Genomic DNA, 23,422 nt, shown 5'->3' with positions numbered 1-23,422 from the left:
AGATGCTTACGCTCTCCCCAATTTGGAGGAAACGTTTTCCACCTTGATCGGGTCGCAATGGTTCTCTGTCCTGGATTTAAAATCTGGGTACTACCAAATTGAGATGGAGGAGCTGGACAAACCAAAGACGGCGTTCGTATGTCCCATCGGCTTTTGGGAATTTAATAGAATGCCCCAAGGCATTACAAACGCCCCCAGCACATTCCAGCGGCTCATGGAGAAATGTATGGGCGACATGAACCTGCGCGAAGTGATCGTGTTTCTCGATGACATCATTGTATTCTCCAAGACACTTGAAGAACATGAGGCTCGCTTGATGAAAGTTCTTGATCGCCTGAAAGAATATGGGCTCAAACTCTCACCCGAAAAATGCAAATTTTTCCAAACTTCTGTCAGATATCTTGGGCATATTGTGTCCAGCAAGGGAGTGGAGACTGACCCTGAAAAGGTGGAAGCCTTAAGTACCTGGCCTGTGCCACGTGATCTTAAACAGCTCCGCTCATTCTTAGGCTTTTCAGGGTACTACAGGCGGTTCATTAAGAACTTTTCGAGTATCGTTAAGCCCCTCACTGACTTAACATCAGGCTACCCTCCTTTGCGCAAAAGCACAAAGCCTAAAGCTAAGTCTGTCCAGTACCATGACCCCAAGACACCTTTCGGCGAGCGATGGACTCCCTCTTGTGATTTTGCTTTCAAAACCATCATTGAAAAGCTCAGTACTGCGCCTGTATTGGGTTTTGCTGACCCTAAACTGCCATATACGCTCCATACGGACGCCAGCACTACAGGGCTTGGCGCCGCGCTCTATCAAGAGCAGAATGGCCAGACTAGGGTGATAGCTTATGCAAGCCGTGGGTTGTCTAGGAGTGAATCTCGTTATCCCGCCCATAAGTTAGAGTTTTTAGCCTTGAAGTGGGCAGTAACGGAAAAGTTTGCAGATTACTTATATGGAAATCAGTTTACTGTCGTAACAGACAATAATCCTCTGACGTACATATTAACTACTGCTAAGATGGATGCCATGAGTTACAGATGGCTAGCTGCCCTGTCAACGTTTAGCTTTAAGCTCCAGTACAGAGCAGGCAAGCTTAACTCAGATGCAGATGGCCTTTCTAGACGGCCACATGGCGAGTTGCTTAACGACGCAGTGTCCCAAAAAGAGCTCGACCGCATACAGCAGTTCACACAGACTCACCTGTCCCTACCTGACAGCAGTTTAAGTCCTGAAGTAGTGTCTGCTATTTGTGAGAAACACCTCGTATGCAGCTCTCAAAATGACACCATCCCTTTGGTTCACTCGCTAGCCATTTCTGCAGCTGCCATTCCAGGTGACTTTGTCAATGAAAATGACTGTGGTGGTCTTCCTGTTATACCCCATATGTCCCTTGAACAGATCACAAACGAACAAAGAGCAGACCCTTGTCTGAGGGAAGTTATTGCACAAATTGAAACTGGAGAAAAGGTCCCACCAACTGTGCGAGCTGAACTTCCTGACATCAACCTTCTACTCCGAGAGCTCAATCGATTGGAGATGCACAATAACATCCTGTATCGAACTCGCCAAGATGGAGGAGATGTTACCTACCAGCTTGTCTTACCTGAACAGCGCCGTGACTCAGTCTTCCAAAGCCTCCACTGTGACATGGGCCACTTAGGCACTGAACGTACCTTAGATCTTGCCCGAACAAGGTTCTATTGGCCTCGCATGGCAGCATATATAGAACATAAGATCAAAACATGCAACCGCTGTGTAAGACGTAAAACTCCTCCAGAAAAAGCAGCTCCACTTGTGAATATCAAATCCACCAGACCCCTCGAATTAGTCTGCATGGACTTCCTGTCCATTGAGCCTGATCGAAGTAATGTAAAGGATGTGCTTGTATTAACCGATCATTTCACGAAATATTCATTAGCCATCCCTACCAGCAATCAGAAAGCTCAGACCGTTGCAAAAGCCCTTTGGGACAACTTCATAGTCCACTACGGGATACCCGAACGATTGCATAGCGATCAAGGTCCCGACTTCGAGTCCCACATTATCCAAGAGCTTTGCAAGATCATGGGCATTCGTAAAATCCGGACAACACCCTATCACCCCAGAGGAAACCCGGTAGAACGTTTCAATAGAACGTTACTAAGTATGCTAGGTACTCTTGAGGAAAAGGACAAAACTCAGTGGCACAACTATGTCAAACCACTCGTTCATGCGTACAATTGTACGAAAAATGATACAACCGGTTTTGCCCCATATGAGTTAATGTTTGGCCGTCAGCCAAGATTGCCAGTCGATCTAGCATTTGGGCTGCCCTTTAACAACAAAAGTTTCAAGTCGCATTCTCAGTACATAACAAAACTAAAGGCAACTCTACAAGAGACCTACAAACTAGCAACAGACCATGCTAACAAAATGGCAGAAAGAAACAAAACAAGATTTGATATGCGAGTGAAACCCTCAAAACTAGAGCCAGGTGACAGAGTTTTGGTGCGTGCAGTCCGTCTCAGAGGCAAGCACAAGCTAGCCGACAAGTGGGAGACTGATATTCACGTTGTGGTGAACCAAGCAGGTGACTTGCCCGTCTACAGTATAAAACCCCTAACAAAAGAGGGCCCAGTCCGCACAGTCCACCGCGATCTCTTGCTCCCTTGTGGTTTTCTTGCCCCTGTTGAAGAGAAACCTGTCCAACCAACTCATGTACGCAAACCAAAAACAAGGCAATCACCTAAACAACATGAGGAATGTGATCATTCAGAACTGGAAGATGAGGATATCTGTTGGTTCAGAGAGGAACCTCTTCGAGAGCCCATAAAGGTCACTCGAGTCTATGAGATTCCCCAGCCAAAGACACACCCTAATGATCACGATCATACTGAAACTCATTTGCCTGGAGGAGACAACTTACATGAACATGACAATTTAACCGGATGTGACAACTTACCTGAATGTGGAAATCCACTTGGATATGGAAGCCTAGAGGAGAGTGAAACCATGGTGGAACACTCAACCACTGACAATGAAAGCGAGAGTGATGCCAACTTACCCGATGGATCTACCTGTGATGGGCCAGTGGAAGAAGACAACTCAAATGATAATCAAGCAAACTCAAGTCAGTCAAATACTGAGAGTGAAGTCACAGCGACTGTAAGGCGCTCAGAGAGAACAAGAACCCAACCAGAACGACTGCAATATAGTCGGTTGGGAAATCCTCTCGTTTCCATTGCCCAGTCCCTGTTTCAAGGTCTAAGCCTGGCTTTTACCAGTGCCTTGACAGAACAAGATTCTGTGGTCATCCCCATGAAGGCTGGTTCCCCTGTCATTACCGTTTAGCTATCCCATGCAAAGGGACTTGCATGATTCTAAGGGGGGATAGTGTAACCCAGTGTTAAAAACGGGATTAAAAGTATAAATAAATATTGATAAAAACAAAGTTAATTATAATAAATACTGATAAAAAGCATGTAAACAGAAGTTTAATTAATATGTACATATGTATATGTAATGTATAAGTGGTGTGGGGGCAGGACTTAGTCCTGTAGAGTGTGTTTGTCAGATCCACTGAGCGACCAATCATTGGCCGGTCTGACCCTCCCCCAGTCTGTGCGCTGCTCAGACACCTGCGTGTGCCTTCGTGTGCCAGTCAGATACGCCAGAGACACAGACGGTGAAAGATCAGTTTACCCGTGCGGCAAAGAAGCTAGCTGGATAGAGAAAGTCCTTTTTTCGGCAAGAATAATAAGAGTGATACTGTATTCCAGAGGCCGTGAGCCAACGTGAGCACTGTGAAGCCCCGTGTAGCATTTGTTGCTTCGCATGGTAAGTCCCAGGCAGCACACGTGCGCTAGCATAGCATGCTACTTGCCGCTAGCTCTGATGCTAACTTCCGTTAGCCATTTTGCAATGAAAGTGCCTTTTCTGAGGCTAAAGCAATTAGCACGGAGTCTGCTGCACTTTATATGAGATGTTCTTTAAAGGTTTATGTCACATTACTGTGGTATTGATGTATAATGTATGGTTTTGTGCGACGTTATGTTAGCACATGTTCACTTTTCTCATGGTGCTAATTATAGTTCTGCACAATTAAGTATTAGCAACGTGAAATTAAGTGCCTTCACCTGCACTTAGCTGAAACTTGATAAGTCTCAAGCCAATGTGTATTTTTAATGCACTGCTGAGCTATTTTGTATTGTTTTAAATGTGTGTTTCCTATGCACTTTTTCCCTTTGAAATGAGAATAATTTGTTGTACAACATAGAATATTTTGAAGAAAATTTAGAAGCACTACAAGCAACCAGTAGTAATAATAAGTTACAGGCATGATAGCTTAAATGTTGAACTACTGTGTTCTGGCCTGGTCCCCAGGTCAGGTTTTTTCCTTTGCTTATTTGGATTGGATTGGTTTTGAGGACCTGAGAAGAATCGAGGATCCCTTTTCCAGTACTGGATGGCGAGCCCAGCCCAAAGAGCCGGATGAACTGGTAGATTGTAACCCGACTGGTTACAAACACACTGAGTGACTACTGAACATTGAAAGACTGAAATTGACTTTTAAAAAAAAGACACAAAAGACAATATATCCTTAGGTCGACCATTTGTGGGGTTTATTTTATTTTGTTTTCAAGAAGCGCGCTCTACTTTTGTTAAATGTGCACAACTTTAATAATTGCTAATAAATGCAATTGTGTTTTCTACACCTACTGTGTACAAGTCCTCTGTTGTCATACACCCTTGGCTCCTACGAATCTAGAACCTGTCTGATCTGGTCCATATTTCCCTTCTGTCCGCGTACTGTGGTTAAAGGTAACTATACTGCCCGCACTACATGCAAAGAAGGCAAGAAGTAGCACTAACAGGTCTAGTATTGCACCACCAGTGTTACAGTTGCTAAGACGGTCTACTTTGAAGATGGCATGTGTGTAGTGTGTGTTTTGGCTGATAAAGCATCCATTAGCCACACTCCATTAAATCAATTATCCCCTCTCCCTAAGAACTGAAATCATGGGACAAAGGTAATGATACATGCATCAAACCGCCGCTGATACACTAAAAGGTTAGACTAGAGTATATATTTGTTGTGAACATGCTTTTTTTGTTTTCTACTTTTTGAATCACTGTCACCATCCAACAGCTTTACCAGTTGGCTCAGACCCTCCAGCTGAGTTACTTATGGAGAACAACACAACAGCTGAGTTTGTCTGCAACCACACGGATGCATGGGAGTGGGTTTACACCATGCAGCCTGCCTATATGTCGATCATCTGTCTTCTGGGAGTAATCGGCAACTCCTTCGTGCTTTGCGTCCTCTGTCTTCAGAAGCGCAGAAGTTCTGTTGCTGACATTTACCTGAGCAATCTGGCAGCAGCTGATCTCCTCATGGTTTCCTGTCTGCCGTTCTGGGTATCAACTATAATCAACAAGTTCCACTGGAGATTTGGGGAGTTCATGTGCCAGCTTGTCAATATTGTCATTGGGATGAATTATTATTGTAGTGTGTTGTTCCTTACTGTTGTGAGTATGGACAGATATATGGCTCTCACTAAACCATTGTCCCAAGGAAGGCAGAGGCAGGCTTTCTGGGCACATGGAATTTGTGTAACCATTTGGATTGTTGGTATCTTCCTCAGTTTTCCTGCTGTTCTTTTCCGCTCTGTGCAGTTCTTCCCCCATCTGGGCATTGATGCATGCTACCTAGACTACCCCCATGAAGGGTGGCGATTGCGGTACAACATAACTGTGAACATAGTCTGCTTTCTCATTCCTGTCCCAATTGCATTGTTCTGTAGTTACCACATTATTAAAGTCATTCTAAAGAGACAGAAGATGAGAAGAAGCAACAGCAGGAGTGCGGAGAGGAAGGCAGCATACCTTGTGCTTATTGTTTTGGCTGTGTTCATTCTCTGCTGGCTGCCTTACCAGATTCTGATCTTCTTTGACACCTTGGATCACTATGAGGTCATCTCTGGATGCACGTGGGCATACGTGCTGGACATTGGCAACCAGCTAGCTACGTACCTTGGCTACAGCAACAGTGCATTGAATCCTTTCTTGTATGTGATTGTTGGGAAGAACTTTAGGGAGCGGGCAAGGGAAGTGTTTAAACCCCTTCAATGCAGGAGGAAAGACCAGTGTGAGGCATCTGGTCATGGTAATGCCAATCTCATCTCAAGTAAACAAACAGAGAGCACAAAAATCTAAATGAATTTACATATAAAGAGTAAACTCTTTTTAAAAATATTTGTGTCTGAATTGAATTTCATGTATTAATATATTTTATGTTGTTGGATTAGGGTCTAATAAGAGGGCCTGCCCTGGCCTTTGAAGCTTAGCTTTACTTTTTAATTTTTGTTTTTAAATTAGTGTTTCATTTTCCAATCAATTAAAGCTTCTCTTGTGTGTCTTACACCCACACAAATGACGGTAAACTCAAAAGGTTAAAAGTTACTTGTGTTACGGTAATCCTTTGCATGCTAAAAGCAAAAAATAAATCTCTATGACAACATCTGTAAAACAAATTCAAGCATGTCGAAAACGGATCTTTTCACATTCTTGGCATGTTTGTCCACAACCACTTGTTTCTAGACAGTAGGAATTTCTCTTAGCAGCAAGCTAAAACAAGTCCTTCTGGCATGTACCCCTACTACAAGCTTAGTTTGGTTCTTATTCTTGGGAGGACCGATGTGCAACCTGTAATTTAGGAACCTTTTTTGAACTGTAACCAGCTTAGTAAAACTTTAATAAAGTTGTTCTTGAACTGCACTGAATCAGTCATCTTTACGTTTTTATTGGTCAAACCCTTGATTAAAGCAGAAGATAACTTTTGAGGTTATAAAGAGTGCTGACACCTTGTAAGAGAATGTGATATGGGGGCAACTGGCTGAACTTTTTCTCTCAGGAACTAAACAAACCAAAAGTTACCCCAGTGAGAAGCATGAATTACAGGAAAGGCTGTGACATGGTAATGGTTGCATCTATATTATTTCCAAAGTATACACCCTCCCTGTGACAACTCCAAACTACAATATTTTATATATGTTTTAACATTCTAAACTGAACAAGCAAGTAAAAACAACTTTAACAGAGGATGTTAGAGATGATGAGAAGTTTAATAATTGTTGTGCAGAGACAGACGAAATCTTTCCCACTATTTCTAAATAGTGGGAAACCAAATATCACTAATTTCTAAAATGTTGAAACTGAGGGAAACAGTTGACTAATGTTTGCCATAATTCTGTATTGTTTAAAGAGAGGCAGGGTGGCTAGATTAAAAAAAAAAAAAAAATTCTGGAAGCAAACTGGTGTTTATCCATGTTGTCTATAAAAACACTGGGCTTTGCTTTTTTGAATGGTCCCATGTGTTAAATTTGGCATTTACAAGTAATCAAAGTCACAAATGTAGGACAGATATATAAAACTGACTAAGCAAGGAATGTTTGGCAAAGAGCTGATCTTCATCTTCATTTTGGTATGCTGCTGTCATTTTTACCATAAAAGGGATTACACAATCTCGGACATACTGATTATTAGATAACCCTTCATCTAAGTCTTCCAAGTACTGATTATAGTTTACATTAACTCCAGTGTGATTTGAAGTTGGTTTAATATTTGTTATTGTTGTCATTACCATAACTTTAAATTTAGAACATATCAGAACTGGATGATGTACAAGCTGAGGATAAAACTGATAAATCTGTTTTTATAGCATTTGGAAATCATTACCGGTCTAAAGATTTCACTGTTTATACAGTTAATACAATCACAAATGAAAAAAGATGAAAAAAACTAAAGGTTTTATTAATGATATCTCAACATCATAGCAAACAGAGAGGTCCAGACAGGGAGTAATGCTGTAATTTCCTGAATCAGTCATATCTTTACAGGACTGTTCATAAGCTTTGAGATACTCTGTCATTTCTTTATATTTTGCTTCCAAGGAGCAAGACTTTCTTGGAATTAAAAAAAAAAAATCTCTGACCTCCCCTGTATCATTTATGAAGAGATATGACACCTCAATATTTATCAATAAATATGTGGATTGGCACCTGTTTAGCTTAGTGGGTGAGCAGACGGCCATATGCCGTATGGCCGGCCCTTGGCTGCATGTCTTGCCCCCTCTCTTTCCTGTCTCTCCTATTTCTTGTTGAATAGTTTTCTTTATCCAATAGCAGCCTTGGGAAGCCATATAGACAGATAACCCTCACTAACTTCTGATGTACACCTGGTCATTTTGCTTTGAAATATGACAGGAACCACATAGTGCAGGGAATAGAGTAGACTAGGGTACCCAGTGAGGTACAGCTGATTACACAATAACTGAACTGAAGCAGTGTGGGATCATGCTGACAAACAACAGAAAAAATTAACATCCCAAGAAGAGCGTTGAGTGTCTTTCAACAAGACTAGAGAACTATTCCTGCAGACTAGTTAAAGAAATTACAAGTAAGCTCGTCTGAAAGATTTCAGGCTGTGTTAAAGATTATAAGTGGTCATACCAAATAAAAGACATTCAAGTTCATTACAATTGTACAACAAAGCTTTTTATTTAAATACTGTTATTTGATTAATGCTTGCACAGTGAATCAGTGCACTTCCAATTTTCCTAGAAGATGGAAAATTACAAGGAGTGGCTCGACCCTTTTCCACAAGTACATTTTTCCATAGACCATGACGAAAGATGTTAGGTAAACGTTGTGTATCTACTGAGTTTTTTGTGCTTTTTTGGGTTAGTCTGTTAGTGTTTATTACCTTCAGCCTGTTTTTGTTTTTTGTTTTTTTAGTTATAGTTTAGATTTTCACATTTGTATCTTTCTGCTTAGTTTGTTCTTAATTCTGGCCATTTTGAGCTTTATATGCTAGCTTATTTCTCTTCATGATTTTATTCTCAGTCCGTCTCCTTTTTGTCATTTACAACCAAAGCTAATTCCCTGAGTTTGTTTTTGCTGCCCTCCTGTGTTCTCTGTGTCAAATCTGCATTCCTGTTTCCTGTTTATAGCATAACTAAAGTTGGTTCGGTTGACTAAACAATTAAGTGTAAAAGTTGGTTGTGCTGTTACTGGTGAGAGCTGCTCTACATGATTTTAAAAGTGTCTCATTTTCCTTGATATCAAATGCAAAATGTGTCTCTATGTCTACTGTTGCCTTCCTCCCCAGTGTTGATAATTTGTAGTGTTTTCATGAGAAATAGAGAGCATGGGAGCTAACTAAACCCCACCTACCATAGTTCCAGGTGGCAGATCAAGCGTGTGCATCTAACCTTATTGCCCAAGGAGATTACTTCTGATTGGATCACTCACCATCTTGCCCCCCCTTTCCCCACTACTTAATTAGTTCTGATTGGATCTCGTCTCTCCAGAACATATTTATGACAGTTTTAATCCCCATGAATTATTTTTATTTAGTTATTGTCTTGTTTTCATCAGACAAAAAATGTTCTTTGGTAAAAACTGTGATGAAAATTATTGATAAATAACATTAAGACTGGTCCTGCACTGTTTCTCTAGGTGTGGGCCTCCTTTGTTTTGTATTATAGTGTGAGTGCAGGATTAAAGCAGTTTTTTCTTATTTATTTCTGTCTTTTGTGTTCAGCATTTTGGTCCAAATCCAACAGTATCATGACATAAATAATTGTTAAAGTTTAAATAAAACCCTGCTTTCTTTGGTTTATGTCATTAGTTTCTAACTATCTGTGATAATAATAGTAGTATTTTCACACACTATGAACTGGAATGTCCAAAGTCTGCATTTTCTCTCCAAGACATGCTACATTACGCCACCGTACTCCACTGCAGTTTTAGCTGCTGCTCATAAATGAGCACCGTCCAAATTTTGACTCTTTGATAAACAACTTGATATATTCAACTAGTGGTGTGGAAGAATGCAACTATATACAAAACGCCCATAGCAGCCTCGTTGTGTACTTTACCAGGAGCCCGTGAGCACAGTTAAGCCCATCTCAGACGTGTTATCTGTTATTACAACTTTGACCATCGGAGTAACATTTTGGTGAAACATACGGTAAGAACTTTTTTAATTCCTTTTCAGTATTTGATGCTTAAAAGAAAAACAAAATAAAATGTGGCAATCAGTCTTTTCAAAGTAGTCATCCACTGATTAAATTAGAAGAAAAGATGCAATACACAACACAGAAGATCTACCTGTGATTTTTTTTTCTTGGCTCTTGAGTGTTTTTTAACACAGAAAAATAATCATCTTCCTTTTCTGGGGCTGTTTGCTTCCTCCCCAGAGCTGAACTTTCTTAACTGGATAAAAGAAAGTCATAACATTAGCCACCCATTGATTGTTTATATAAGCTGTTTTATGTTCAGTTCCTTGTTTAGCTTCAAATTTGAATTCCTACGTAGCACATTTCTTTAATGATGGATTTTAAATGGTTAGCTTTAATCTTTAATGATAACATTGTACTGAAGGTTTATGAATATTTATTTTTTCCTACTCAGTGGAGCCAATGGAACTCACAACTGTGCCGACAGTGTTGACTGAAAATAGCAGCTTGTCTCCAGTCACTGCAGAATGGGAGCTTATCCACACCATCATCCCCCCATACATCTTCACCATATCCCTGGCAGGTCTACTCTTTAACAGCTTTGTGCTGGTGGTGTTTTTTGCCCACAAAGATCGACTGACTGTAGCAGAGATCTATCTGAGCAACATGGCGCTGGCTGACTTTATTCTACTGTGTAGCCTTCCTTTCTGGGCAATGAATATCCTCAATGAGTTCAACTGGCCATATGGAGAGGCCTTGTGCAAAATCGTCAACGCCCTAATCATCATCAATTTCTACACCAGCATCTTCACTCTGGTCATGATTAGCATCGATCGCTATATAGCATTTGTGAAGCCCATGAAGGCCAGCTGGCTGAGACGGACGCTCTACGCCAAGGTGATCTGCTTCATCCTGTGGATATTAGGGGTCTTACTGAGCACACCGACAATAGCTCACAGAAAGGTGAAGTTCTTTGAGGACTATGAGACCACATCCTGCGTTCTGGATTACACCCATGACAGCTATTGGAAGCTGGCCCATCAGATTGTGATAAATGTGGTGGGCTTTGTTCTTCCTGTTTTGGTCATTGTTTTCAGCAGTGGAAATATAATCAAGGTTTTATCTGAGAGGAGGGAAAGTGTTGGTTTTCATCACACCAGTGATAAAAAGGCCACTGTGCTAGTGTATGCTGTTACACTGGTATTTTTACTATGCTGGGGTCCCTTCCAGGTAATTACCTTTCTTGACATTCTCTGTGATGTCAATGTGCTGGATGAGAAGCTGTGGTCTGATTCTCTGGATATAGGAGGGCAGCTCTCAGCATATCTAGCCTTTCTCAACAGTGTCTTAAACCCTTTGTTGTATGTCTTCTCAGGGCAGTACTTTAGAAAGAAGGTTAGCGCCATCTACAGAAAGACTAGATATCAACGCAGAGGATCAGACATGACCACATATAAACTCTCTGCTGTGTCCACTTACATCAACAGAACAGAGCAAATTAAACCTGTGGTCATTGTTAATGCCAAAGAATAAAATGTGTCTCATACTGATGGCATCTACTTTTCTTTTGCTGCTTATGTATAAAATGACCAAAAAAAAAGGATATGTTTCTAAAACTATTATGTCATTAGACTTAACACAATAATAATGCTGTTATGTGGCTAATCGGCACTATCAGATTATGTTTATTGCTGTGCATGAGGAAATAATATAAGTAATGGACAGACACTGCAGGAGAAATAGACTGAAATGCATTTACAGTCTGCATAATGACATTTTTGTCTTGCATTGTGGACAAACAGCATCTGTTTCTTTGACATGTTATATGGATTTATAGCAACAGACTTCTCAGTTTAACTTTGTTTGTCTTTTACGTCTTTAAATTTAAATATTTTGACATATTAGTCAGTATTTATTTATTCATTGTAAACCAAATATTTATATCTTATGGCTTTTGTCTTTCGGGTTATCAACATATGGTCATGTCCATTTTATCTAAATCAAATAACAATCCAAGCAATGTCAGACCCTTTTTATTTAGACCAATGTACTGCTTTATTCATGCCATTTCCTTTGCCTGCTACGCCTTCCTGGAAGATTCTTGGAAAAAACTGTTTACTGTTAGGAGGAAAACCTTTTTTTCCTCACTCATGTTGTTAAAGAAACTGTGGACAATGCTCAGATAGTTTATGTGTTTCCATATGTTGTTAACACATTATAAGTAACCGACTTTAGCAGACTCCCAAACAGCCTGCCTCACAATTTTCATTTCACCGGTACATGATGCTACTTGCTTCTGGGTGTTAATTCTGTCAACTCATTAAACTTTTAAGCTAAGAGGAAATACTGTGGGTGGGGCTAAATGTTGCTGTAGCTTTCTTGCCTTCACCTAACATTAGACCTTCCCAAAATAAAAAAAAATACTTAGCACCCACCACAGTGCACAACTGCCCCATGACTATTTTTCCAGTGCAGTTAAACGTTCTAATGAAATACTCAAGTGGCTTTATTTTTTAAATGGTGCTATCTAGCAAACAATGTATGGTATTGTATTTGTTATGTAATCTGATGTGCAGTGTGACAGTTTATCTGAAAGTGGCCTAGTCCATCTCTCTGTCCAGCTGAAGACAGGACTGTCACAGATGTTGCATTATGCATTTTGGGTGTTCAGTAATTTTCACTCTCAGAGCTGATGTTACACATGGCCTGTATTTTTATAGTGCTTTTACTAGTCCCACCTAGGGACCCCAAAGCGCTTTACACACCCAGTCATCCACCCATTCACACACTGGTGGAGGCAAGCTACAGTTGTAGCCACAGCTGCCCTGGGGCAGACATAAGTATTTAAAATCAGTTAATTATGTTTACTCAGTCAAACTATTTATTGGTGTTATTTGGTTATTTAGGCAACTGTATTCATTTAGATATAATGGTTTGTCTCATTATGTAATGCCTATCAGGTTATCACAATAATTATCAGAATATGTACATACCTGTTACTATTTTTGTTGCTTTTTACATTCTGTATATGACTGAAAATAAATATAATAGAACTATAACTCACCAAAAACCAGTACACTACTTTTTCTTAGCTATTTCTGTTTTGATTTGCTTTAGTCTCTCTGCTTTGAAGACAGTTGCACAATGCAGTGACAGTTATTTAGCATTGCAAGTTTTCAGCCATTCAGTAGGCATGTAGACATGTCAGAGCAGGAAAAGATCTGGCAAAGCAGAACATTGTTCTTCTCAGGTATTTCAGTCTGTGGAAAAACAGAAGACGTGTGCTCATTTTTTTTACCTACTACCAAAAGGGCCACGTGTTCCAGCGGACAACATAATGGCCTCCTGACTCCAACTTTACTGTGAAAAACATGTTAGTAAATCAGCATGCACAAAACCAGAACCCAGAAGCATCTAAATGGACTTCAATCAGGTTTTTGTTTTGTCTCTGTACTTGTGTGTTTTTCTCTTGTGATGTCAATGTGACATCTGTGAATAAATCCTAGTTTTCCTGGTTGTCTGGCTAAAGCATTCTTTAAGCATATGGTCATAGAAACAGTTGAGCTGCGATACAAAGTGTCACAAATTTTTGGGACATTTGTCAGATCTTCACATTTTATATTATTCAGAATTAATTTGGCAAAGCCTATGCTGGTATATTCACAATCCGAATTATGCTAGGGTATCCTGTAATTGAGTTTTAGGATATTTTAGAAATTAGAAGTTTGGCTGCTAAATACTCAAATATTGACTCTATCTCCACTTTTCTGCTGTTTGGTTTCGGGCTTGTGCAGCATGCACTGAGTCTATAGTGCTAAGAAAATGTTGCTTTGCGAGAAGCCGCTGTGGGACAGCCTTATAACAACTGTGAAATACAATTAAAAGATCCTTAAGATCCATCCTTTAAAAAAATAGAAAAAAAACAAAACAATACCTGGTGCTTCTCACTCATCATGTGCTCCTTCGTCTTCTGTTACTGTCAGCAGTGACTATCGTATCTATCGAGCTATGTTCTTCTGGTCTTTGTCAGGACCTGTTCTGAGTCTCCGCGCTCTTATTAAACTCCTCCACTTATAGAAAGAGAGAGAGAGAGCATGCATTTGAGAGAGACAGACAGAGAGAGAGAGTTAACAAACATTACCATTATTCTGGTCCCACATGATGCTTGTAAATGCACGAGACCACATTTAGTAAGTTGTCAGGAGCACCTGACCTAATGCTCTGATCTCTACAGACTTACAAACTGAATTTAAAAAGTACACACACACACACAGTTAAGTAAATTTAGTGCAATGATACACATAATGCTACTGAACGAGGAAAAGTAGAGGATTGGCTGAATGAATGGAGGAGGGGGTGGCAAAACATCGAGTCATCTCATATCATCAAAGACATCTGACATCAGTTTATTTTCTCCTTCAAGTGAGCAAGTGGGGCAGAGTCAGAAAACAACTGCAACTGGAGTTACTGGGAGGGTGTAGCTGGCTAGATTGATGTGTTCTTTTTTCCATCTAGAGAACAGACTCTTTTCCCTAAAAGGTATGCATGAGCCTTATTTGGCTTGGTTTATACTTGTCTGTGTTTTTCTCTGTGGTTAAAATATTTATCAACAGCACAGATTTAGAAACATGATGTCTGACAGTGTAAACATGTCACGATATAGACTGGAGATCATTAACTGGAATTGTCTCTGCATGTTTAGTGTTATAGTCATTATCTTAAGCCAAATGCACTAAGAAGATTTACGCTGAAACAAACTCCAAACACATGTAAAAAGGAGGGTTTGTATTTTGTTATGTTTTTGTTTTAATCTTTATGCATTTAGAATTAATTTAGGAAGAATGTGGCTGCAACTGATGGTGAGGATATGCAGAAAATGAGGTTGCTATAAATATCAGTGACTCAGGTCAGTCCTGATAAACAGTAATCAGTTATTAGAAACGTAGATGTGCTTGTATTGTACTGTTGGAACTTTAAATGACTGATAATGGAAAGGGCTCTGCATGTAAAATAGAAAGGTATTCTCTTTTTTGTCATTACATGTTTATAAGCAAAGAAAAAGACACACAAATAAGTACTTAATAGAGGTAGACTGGTATTATCAGTTCGAATAATAGCCAAAATTATAGCTATAATAGCTATAATAACATAATATAATAGCTGGTTATTTTTCTTAATAGAAAAACATTATTACAGATGTTTCTCTGGGAAGAAGGAAAAATTCAAAAATATCTTGTTGCAATGGTTGTGGCACCCATGGTTTGATGATAGATTAAGCAAAAGCGCCTCATCAAAATTCAACTAACACACAAGAACGCTTGTTATTCAAAACAATTATTAATCTCTTAATTTTGCAGATACACTTTCGGTTAATTGGTGACTTTAAATAGGCTGTGATTTTAAATGTGACTGTAAGTGTGAATTAATGGTCTCTCTCAGCCACAGTTTTTGTGTTTTTGAGTCAAATTCTTTGCAAAATAAATGAAAATGTAGCAGCAGTATTTTGCATTATATATCAGTGTTACTCGTAATTATGTGTATCTCTGTACTGTGCGCCATCAAAATAACATAATGTTCTCACATCAAACTGTTTTTAGAATAATATTTTATATTTTATTTGCTGTCCTCTGTTTTTCTGCAGCATCCATTCCAACTCTTACTCTGTCAAGATGTCTGGAAACCAAAGCAACACAAGTGAAAACCATTGTATTGTTGACAACAACAGCTTGATCTTCACTCTGGTTCCACCCTACATCCTGGTCATCAGTGTGCTTGGAATAATCTTTAATGTGTTTGTGCTGATGGTTTTCTGCCTCCACAAGAAGGCCTGCACTGTGGCTGAGATATACCTGAGCAACTTGGCTGGAGCTGACCTTGCTCTGGTGTGCTGTTTGCCCTTCTGGGCTGAATATACAAGAAAGAGATACGACTGGCCTTTCAGTGAAAGCCTGTGCAAAGTGTCATCAGCTGTTATCTACATGAATGCGTTCTGCAGTATTTACTTCCTTGTTATGGTTAGCATAGATCGTTATGTGGCACTGGTGCACCCGCTTTCCCATGAGAGGATACGCAGGCCGCTTTATGCCAAACTGGGATGTCTGTTTGTGTGGGGTCTTGGCTTGGTCTTTGCTCTCCCCATATTCATCTACAGGAAGTTAGATTTCAAACCTCAGTCAAATCTTACTAAATGTTCACTTGACTTGCCTTCAAAAAATCAATATCTGGCATATGAGGTGATAACCATAATTTTCAGCTTCATCATCCCTATTATCATTATTTCCTTCTGCACTGTCAGAATTTTTCAGTCACTGAATAACAGGCTAATGGAGGGTTTAAACTCTAAGAAAATGGAGCAGAAGGCTACCACTCTCATCCTGGCAGTTCTCCTGGCATTCCTGATCTGCTGGGTGCCATTCCATGTGACAAAGATACTAGATATGCTCCGAAACACTGGCATTCTGAAATGTCACATTGCACTGATCATCGTCCAACAGATCTCTGTGTACTTTGCCTTCTTCAACAGTGTCCTTAACCCCATTCTCTACGTCATTGCTGGAAATAACTTCAGAAGAAGAGCTAAGGAACTCTCCAAGCAGTGGAACAATAAGACTACAGAAACATTCAGCCTCATGTCAACTCGCATAACGACTCTGAGGCTGACAAAGTCTCAAGCTACTCTCTGATCTTTTGAGTTTTGATGTGTGCTTTGGTTATTTTAAATTAACTGGGTGATTATTCACCCAAGCATGAGAAAACATTTTTTTAGGCAATCTGAATATATAGGGTTTATTTAACACTGTTTATTACACTGTATCTCCAGAAAGTAGTAGTAAGGTTTGAGTGCCTTGAGGGGTGCTGCTATTTTTTTCCCTAATTCTATGCACATACAATACCAGGAATTTGGTGGATATCCATATTAAAGAAGCATATTTGAAAGTAACGCACAGTCTCTTGAGCATTTAGAGTCTTGGTTCTGCATAATGTCAGTGAGAGTGATATCCTTGATATTATCATCTCAGGTATACAGCTCTGGCTGTGAGCACAGCAGTCCCAACCACCTACTATTTAAGTCATGCTCAGAATAAAGTTGGCTTAGAGAGAAGAAGCTGCAACAGCAAGAATGAACTAAGAGGCTTCACTAAAAGCCAAGATAAATAAGGATTAACTAGGACTGTTAATCAGGCAAAGTTAGAAGACGCGCACACACACAGACGCACACACACACACACACACACACACACACACACACACACACACACACACACACACACACACACACACACACACAAATATAATCCACATCTCTTGTTTTACATCAAAAGTTCAAGCAACAAGGGTGGGGTTGCTTTCAAAGCCAAGGATCCGGTATAGCTTCGGTATAACAGGATCTGAGACGCGAATCTGAATCTGCCATTCTACTGCTTTATTTTTTTTATTCAGTTATATTTTATTAGATATGCTTTCAGATCTAATGCAATAATAACACTGCTACATAATTGAATAGCATTACCACATTTATTCTCTATTACATAAGTAATGGACACAAGCTAATATAATGGAACGACTATACAAAGGAGATGAAAGAAGGTTAACAGCGTTAAAAGCATTAACACAAGATTTTAATGGTTAGATGTTCCACACTGTACATGTGAGTGGTTGTGTATTAATATGTCTCTGTGCTGCAACATTATGCGGTTTTACTGCTACCGATTGGAATACTTTAGTGATGAACTGTAAACCACTAAACCTATTGTGCTGCGCAGTATTACTTACTGTTGTGTATTACATTGTAAAGAATTCCTTTCCTACTCCTGTGACTCCAAAAAGACATTTAACCTACCAATACTGAAGAACTACCTGCACACTGTATTAATCTTTGCATGTATGTAACAGTATATGAAAAACAGCGAATTGTATGCCTCGTACTCAAACTCCGCTTTTAGTGGCAGCTTCTGTGTATGTATTGTGAAACATTTATACAGTGAACTTGCGATATATCACCTTGCTAGATCAGTGTAAATACAAAAACTCAATAATCCTCATTTACTGGCATCTTCTGTAGTCCGCTGTGGTAAATAAATGTCTACACACCAGGGAACTTTAAGTTCTAAATCAAAAATAATGTTTTAAATTAAACGCACATCCCCTTTTAAGTTACACTATGTGAGTTATTAGATATTTTATACTTTGGATTAGTTGGTGATTTCAGCTTGGCAGTTGTGGGGAATGTGGGTCTTAATGTAAATCTGTGTTGGCTCAGTCCAGTGTGGATTCCCCGTATGACAGCTGGGATAGACTCCAGTCCTCATATGTCCCAGAACTAGATGAATGGTTAAAAGAATAGATGGATGGCTATGGTTCTCAGCACCTCTGATAAGCCTTTATTTGGTAAGCTGTGATTGATTAAACTACAAAGGATTAACAAACTCCAGGCGTACCTGTCCACTCAGTGGCAGGCTTTGAACTGTCAACAGGCAGCTGTTACAATGTAAACAGCAGGCATATCTCTGTCAGTATCGGATTTATCTCATGGACATATTGGCACATCCCAGTAAACTTAACAGAATACACTGAACCACACGGGGACTATTGAAATAACATGATATAAATATAAATTTTCTTAAAAGTCCTGTCCATGTAAATGTTACTTTTTTGGGGATTAAACATGAACATAAAATAATGGTTTCATTTGAGAGAAAATTGCATGTGTCAAAGTGGAGTATTTTCTGTTTGTTTAGTGTAAATGTCTTCATATCGCTATGATACAGAATAAAGGAAGTGATTTCGGGTTGAGCTCTAGTACTCTATTAATCTATTAATCTCTATTAATCTAATACTATTTTCCTTCTGTCACTGGAGTCTCCCTTTCCAGCCAGCTTCCCCTGCTGCAACTGTGTCCTACAAAAACCCATTCATTCCCGTTTTCTCTCCCCCTTTATATAGATGGGCTCAAATCATCACCAATCAACCACTCCGTGCAGTAATCTCCAAATGGCTGACTGCTTGACTAGAGGGGAATCTCCACTCCCACATAGGTATGGCCTATAGCTCACCCGAAAACACAAAATTATGCAATAATTGAAATGGAAAATAATGCCAACCCAATGTTTAGTGAGAGATTCTCTCAATTATTCCACCAACTGATAACAATAGTATTTGCATTCTGAGCTTAATCAAACAGTTCAAATGCCTTTTCAGATGTTATGTTCACAGAAGGCCCGAGTCTATAAAGGTCCATAAAACAATACCTGAACCAACACCATAAAAATGAACCATGCAAAGAGACAAAGTGCTACTTGAAGTGGAAAAAACAAAGACTGCATTGACTGAAAAGCAGAAGAGCTGGCTAAAGAGTGAGTCATTATATATTAGTTTAAATTCAGTTTACTTTCTCTTTTAAGTAAGAAAAACACAGCTATTTAGTAGGAATTCGTTTGGCCTTTTTTTCCACCTGGAGAACAGATTATTTTGCCTGCAAGCCAAACTTAATTTTGGTTGTTTTTTAATCCTTCATGTTTCTGCCTTTCTGCTCTGCAAAGGGGATTAACAAGTCAACAGTAACAGGGTTTTCAGCTTTTTGCCATTACTTGTTCAAAACTTTAAAAACACCCTTCAATTAACTTACACGCTGTGCAAATTAAGAAACTTGCACAGCGCGATGGGTGTGGCCCTGCCAGCTGCTGATCACGCCTAGGTTCTCACACACCTACTTCTGATCAAGCTCGTCGGGGGCAGCTACTTAACAGAGCGATGGAGCTTTCTCCAGCGCAGGATTTGTTAGTCCAGGAAGTACAGATCGTGTTTGCCCGCAGGGGTCAGTGTCTAACGGCCGCTTCCATTGTTTTCCCTGCAGGAGGAGCGTGGAGAAGAAGGACAGCACAGCACGCACAGGGTGTGCAGAGTCACCGGGGAGCACGAACACGGACGCCACTGGAAGACGCACACGGGAGTCTTGGGGAGCGCGGGGATTAGTTTGGCATCAGTATTTACCACACTGTAAATAAACGCACTGTACACACAGAGCTCTGCCCCTGGGTCCTCCTTTCCCTCACAACCCCAGACCATGACAATAATGTGCATAAAAGCACTCATCTGAGGTTTGTTTTTAAATGCTTGATATCTATTGAAGCCAGTATTACATATTGAATCAGAATCTGGCATTAATCTAAGACACTAAGACATTTCGGTGTTCGGACCGGTCTGAGGAAAGACGAGAAACGCTTTTAAAGCTGAATCGCTACGGTCGGGATTTAATGAGGTGCAGTGCCAGTTTTACGATGGAAGGTGTGGTCACAGCAGGTATTCTGGTGGCTTACCTTATTGGTGAAGTATTTGTAGGAGTGTTTTCTTTACGGGTTAAAAAAAAAAAAACTTTCGGAGGAGAATATTTAAAAGAAGCATGCAAACCTGATTTGCTAGATTTCCTGGACACTAAATGTAACTTTGAAAAAAAAACACCTCTTACTGTTGATTATGGAGCTGAAGTGTTCATTTATTTGGAATAAGATGAGGAAATATTATCAGCGTACGTAACTGTGACGGATGGATCCCTCTAAGCTGTGGGCGCGGGGACAAAACTTTTGCTCTGTTCTGTAAGTCTCGACGGAATCCCAACCTTGCGTTTTTAGAGGTGGGTACTTCCTGCTCTTAAGTAGTAATACTAGAATTTTATTAAAAACCGGCTCTGCGTTTTTTTCTCAGCAGTACCACACAGGGATTTTTACGTTGTTTGTTTTTTTGTTTTTTTTGTTTTTTCTGGCTATGAGAGACAAGCATATCATATTTATAACTGTAGCTGTGATGTCATTATGTTAGCGCGTCGGGTTACTGTCTGAATAATATGGGTAATTTAGGCTATAATAGGTTTCTGCAACCTCACAGCTCGTAGAATAAGCAGTGGAATAATATGGACTACAATACACTACAATACTATGCTCATGTTCAGATGATGGAGTAGTTTGGAATAAACTCACCGCTGGATAAATCTGTGCTGCACCTGAGTCTCAGTCCTCAGAATCTCACAAGTTTCTAAGAAGAGTTCATCCTTAGACAAAACCATATTTCTTCTTCTTGCTCTCATTTACCTTAACTGCTAGACTGTTTTCATAGAGAAACAGGTTTAAAACCTGCACTTACACTGTAATATTTCTTTCAGGACTTCACTGACACCTCTACTTTAACTCATCGGGCGTGCTTGTTTTTGAGTCTCTGCTCTTGGTAGGTAATTACTGAAATTAACTGACAACATCTTTGTATATAAATTAAGGCACTGTTATGGGAGATCACCCCAACAACCTTTCACTCACATGGGTACATTTTTGCAACTGTACCATCATCATGTCACTTGCCCCTGCGGATTTTAGTCTTAAAGTCGACACTGTTCCTTTTTTAGTAAACCCCCACAGTAGCTTTTAATGCCAAAAGACGGTTTTATACCGGTGTAGATTAAATCTACCCCTAAATATAACGATGACAGCTTTGACCACTCACTTTGTCTTTATTAACTTCCATGCATGGAATACTTTAAGTGTGGATATTTTTTTTCCTCTTTTGAAAGAAAAAAGGAAAAGAAAAATAATTGTGAAAGTTAGCCTACAATAATGTTTTATCTGTACTCTGTTCTCTATTTTTCTGCAGTATCCCTGTCAACCTCATCCCTGTAACGATGTCTGGAAACCAAAACAATACAAATTGTACTAATCTTGAGCCAAATAGTTTGATCTTCACTCTGGGTTCATACTACATCCTGGCCATCAGTGTGCTTGGAATCATCTTTAATGCGTTTGTGCTGATGGTTTTCTGCTTCCACAAGAAAGCCTGCACAGTAGCTGAGATCTACTTGAGCAACTTGGCTGGAGCTGACTTTGTTCTGGTGTGCTGTTTGCCCTTCTGGGCTGACTATGTAGGAAAGGGCTTTAATTGGGCTTTTAGTGAGAGCCTGTGCAAAGTGATACCTGCCATAATAAAAATGAATGCACTCTGCAGCATTTACTTCCTTGTTCTGGTTAGCATAGATCGCTATGTGGGGCTGGTGCACCCACTGTCCCATCACAGCATGTGTAGGACATTTTATGCCAAGCTGGCATGTGTAGTTGTGTGGATTCTTGGCGTTATCTTTGCACTCCCCGTATTAATCTACAGGAAGTTAATCCCTAGTACATCAAATATTACTGCATGTGGCATTCTCTTCACTGAAGACCAACATCTAGTATATGAGACAATAACCATAACCTTCAGCTTCGTAATCCCTGTTTCCATTATTTCCCTCTGCACTCTCAAGATTATTCAAGCACTGAGAAACAGGCCAAAGGGGCATGGGAAGGAGCAGAAAGCCACCACTCTCATCCTGGTAGTTCTTCTGGCATTCCAAATTTGTTGGGGTCCATTCCAGTTGAGCAGGATACTAGATGTGCTTGAACGTGTTGGTATTGTGAGGTGTCACACCATACTTGACATCTACAAACAAATTACTGTGTACTTAGCTTTTTTCAACAGTGTCCTTAACCCCATTCTCTATGTTGCCATTGGGAGAAACTTCCAGAAAAGAGCAAAGGAATTCTTAATGCCGCAGAAATACAAGAAAACAAGAAGATCAAGCACACGCTCCTCATGAGCACACCCCACAAGTGTTAAATCTGACAATGGCTTAAGATGAGCAGGATTGTGACCTTTTGAGTTTTGAGGTGTGCTGCTGTGATTGGTGATTTTATACAATGACAATTATTTATCCAGGCATAAGAACTTTTTTCTTTTTTCTCTTTTTTTAGCATTTATGTAATGTGAATATATGGGGTTTAATTGTCTATGAAACATTGCTTCTTCAAAAAGTGATATACAGGCATAACATATTTGTTACTTAAATGTGATATATATTTCTGTTTTATAGTGATTTTTGTTCCAATACAATATGAATAACATTTACACTGGCGGATGCTCATATTAAATAAGAACAAAAATGTAATATAACAACACAAAATCATATGAAGGACTTGAACAAGGCCAAGTATAAGAGCAGAGAGATGGTAGTGAACTGGTTTTGAATAGGGCAAAAGTTACACATGTTAATGCAGTTTTTCTTGCAGGTACCACATTATGTGTTTTTCTTATTTTCTGTCATGTATTTATATTCTTACAGTGGTGGATGCTCATGTTAAACTTAATGTTATCAGTTATCACAGATTACATAGTTTACATTAAACATGATTCATATCTTGAAGTCAGAATATATGCAAGTCTTTTCTTATGTTTATCCATTTTTTTCAAATTTCAGTTCAGGATTATAATGTTGAAGCTATTCATTGACATCCTCCAAATATTCAGTTCGGAGTACCGCTGCTGTACAAGGTGAATGACCTGGTGTATCTCTCTCTCTCTCTCTCTCTCTCTCTCACGCCCTTGTGTTCTCTTCCAAAGAAAAACTTGCCAAA

At 39.6% G+C, this 23,422-nt stretch overlaps 4 protein-coding genes and 1 long non-coding RNA gene across 5 annotated transcripts; all 5 read left to right on the top strand.

Moving 5' to 3' along the window:
• The first annotated feature begins 5,034 nt into the window (after positions 1 to 5,034).
• LOC113012057 (B2 bradykinin receptor-like) lies at positions 5,035 to 6,190 on the top strand. Its single transcript, XM_026152001.1, has one exon. It carries the CDS (start codon positions 5,162 to 5,164, stop codon positions 6,188 to 6,190), a length of 1,029 nt encoding a protein of 342 aa, XP_026007786.1. The 5' UTR covers positions 5,035 to 5,161.
• A 3,982-nt stretch (positions 6,191 to 10,172) lies between these two features.
• On the top strand, positions 10,173 to 11,546 carry bdkrb1 (bradykinin receptor B1). The gene has a single exon (XM_026151999.1). The coding sequence runs from the start codon at positions 10,458 to 10,460 to the stop codon at positions 11,526 to 11,528; it is 1,071 nt and encodes a 356-aa protein (XP_026007784.1). The 5' UTR covers positions 10,173 to 10,457; the 3' UTR covers positions 11,529 to 11,546.
• Positions 11,547 to 14,433: 2,887 nt separating this feature from the next.
• On the top strand, positions 14,434 to 17,214 carry LOC113012348 (B2 bradykinin receptor-like). Its single transcript, XM_026152483.1, has 2 exons — positions 14,434 to 14,534; positions 15,637 to 17,214. Exon 2 carries the CDS (start codon positions 15,665 to 15,667, stop codon positions 16,676 to 16,678), a length of 1,014 nt encoding a protein of 337 aa, XP_026008268.1. The 5' UTR covers positions 14,434 to 14,534; positions 15,637 to 15,664; the 3' UTR covers positions 16,679 to 17,214.
• A 54-nt stretch (positions 17,215 to 17,268) lies between these two features.
• Positions 17,269 to 19,979, top strand: LOC113012388 (uncharacterized). Its single transcript, XR_003270693.1, has 3 exons — positions 17,269 to 19,030; positions 19,194 to 19,348; positions 19,849 to 19,979. It is a non-coding gene; the product is annotated as an uncharacterized LOC113012388 (long non-coding RNA).
• A 224-nt stretch (positions 19,980 to 20,203) lies between these two features.
• On the top strand, positions 20,204 to 23,211 carry LOC113012244 (B2 bradykinin receptor-like). Its single transcript, XM_026152330.1, has 3 exons — positions 20,204 to 20,625; positions 21,151 to 21,212; positions 21,633 to 23,211. Exon 3 carries the CDS (start codon positions 21,661 to 21,663, stop codon positions 22,606 to 22,608), a length of 948 nt encoding a protein of 315 aa, XP_026008115.1. The 5' UTR covers positions 20,204 to 20,625; positions 21,151 to 21,212; positions 21,633 to 21,660; the 3' UTR covers positions 22,609 to 23,211.
• The last annotated feature ends 211 nt before the right edge of the window (positions 23,212 to 23,422 follow it).

The sequence above is a fragment of the Astatotilapia calliptera genome, chromosome 19 (genome assembly GCF_900246225.1).
Source record: "Astatotilapia calliptera chromosome 19, fAstCal1.2, whole genome shotgun sequence".
Taxonomy (NCBI): Eukaryota; Metazoa; Chordata; class Actinopteri; order Cichliformes; family Cichlidae; genus Astatotilapia; species Astatotilapia calliptera.
Note: the sequence above shows the minus strand (reverse complement) of the source record. Positions and strands in the feature narration are given on the sequence as shown.

Coding starts and splice junctions, on each gene's coding strand:
- LOC113012057 (XM_026152001.1), top strand. CDS start 5,162: ATGGAGAACAACACAACAGCTGAGTTTGTCTGCAACCACACGGATGCA.
- LOC113012348 (XM_026152483.1), top strand. CDS start 15,665: ATGTCTGGAAACCAAAGCAACACAAGTGAAAACCATTGTATTGTTGAC.
- LOC113012244 (XM_026152330.1), top strand. CDS start 21,661: ATGTCTGGAAACCAAAACAATACAAATTGTACTAATCTTGAGCCAAAT.
- bdkrb1 (XM_026151999.1), top strand. CDS start 10,458: ATGGAACTCACAACTGTGCCGACAGTGTTGACTGAAAATAGCAGCTTG.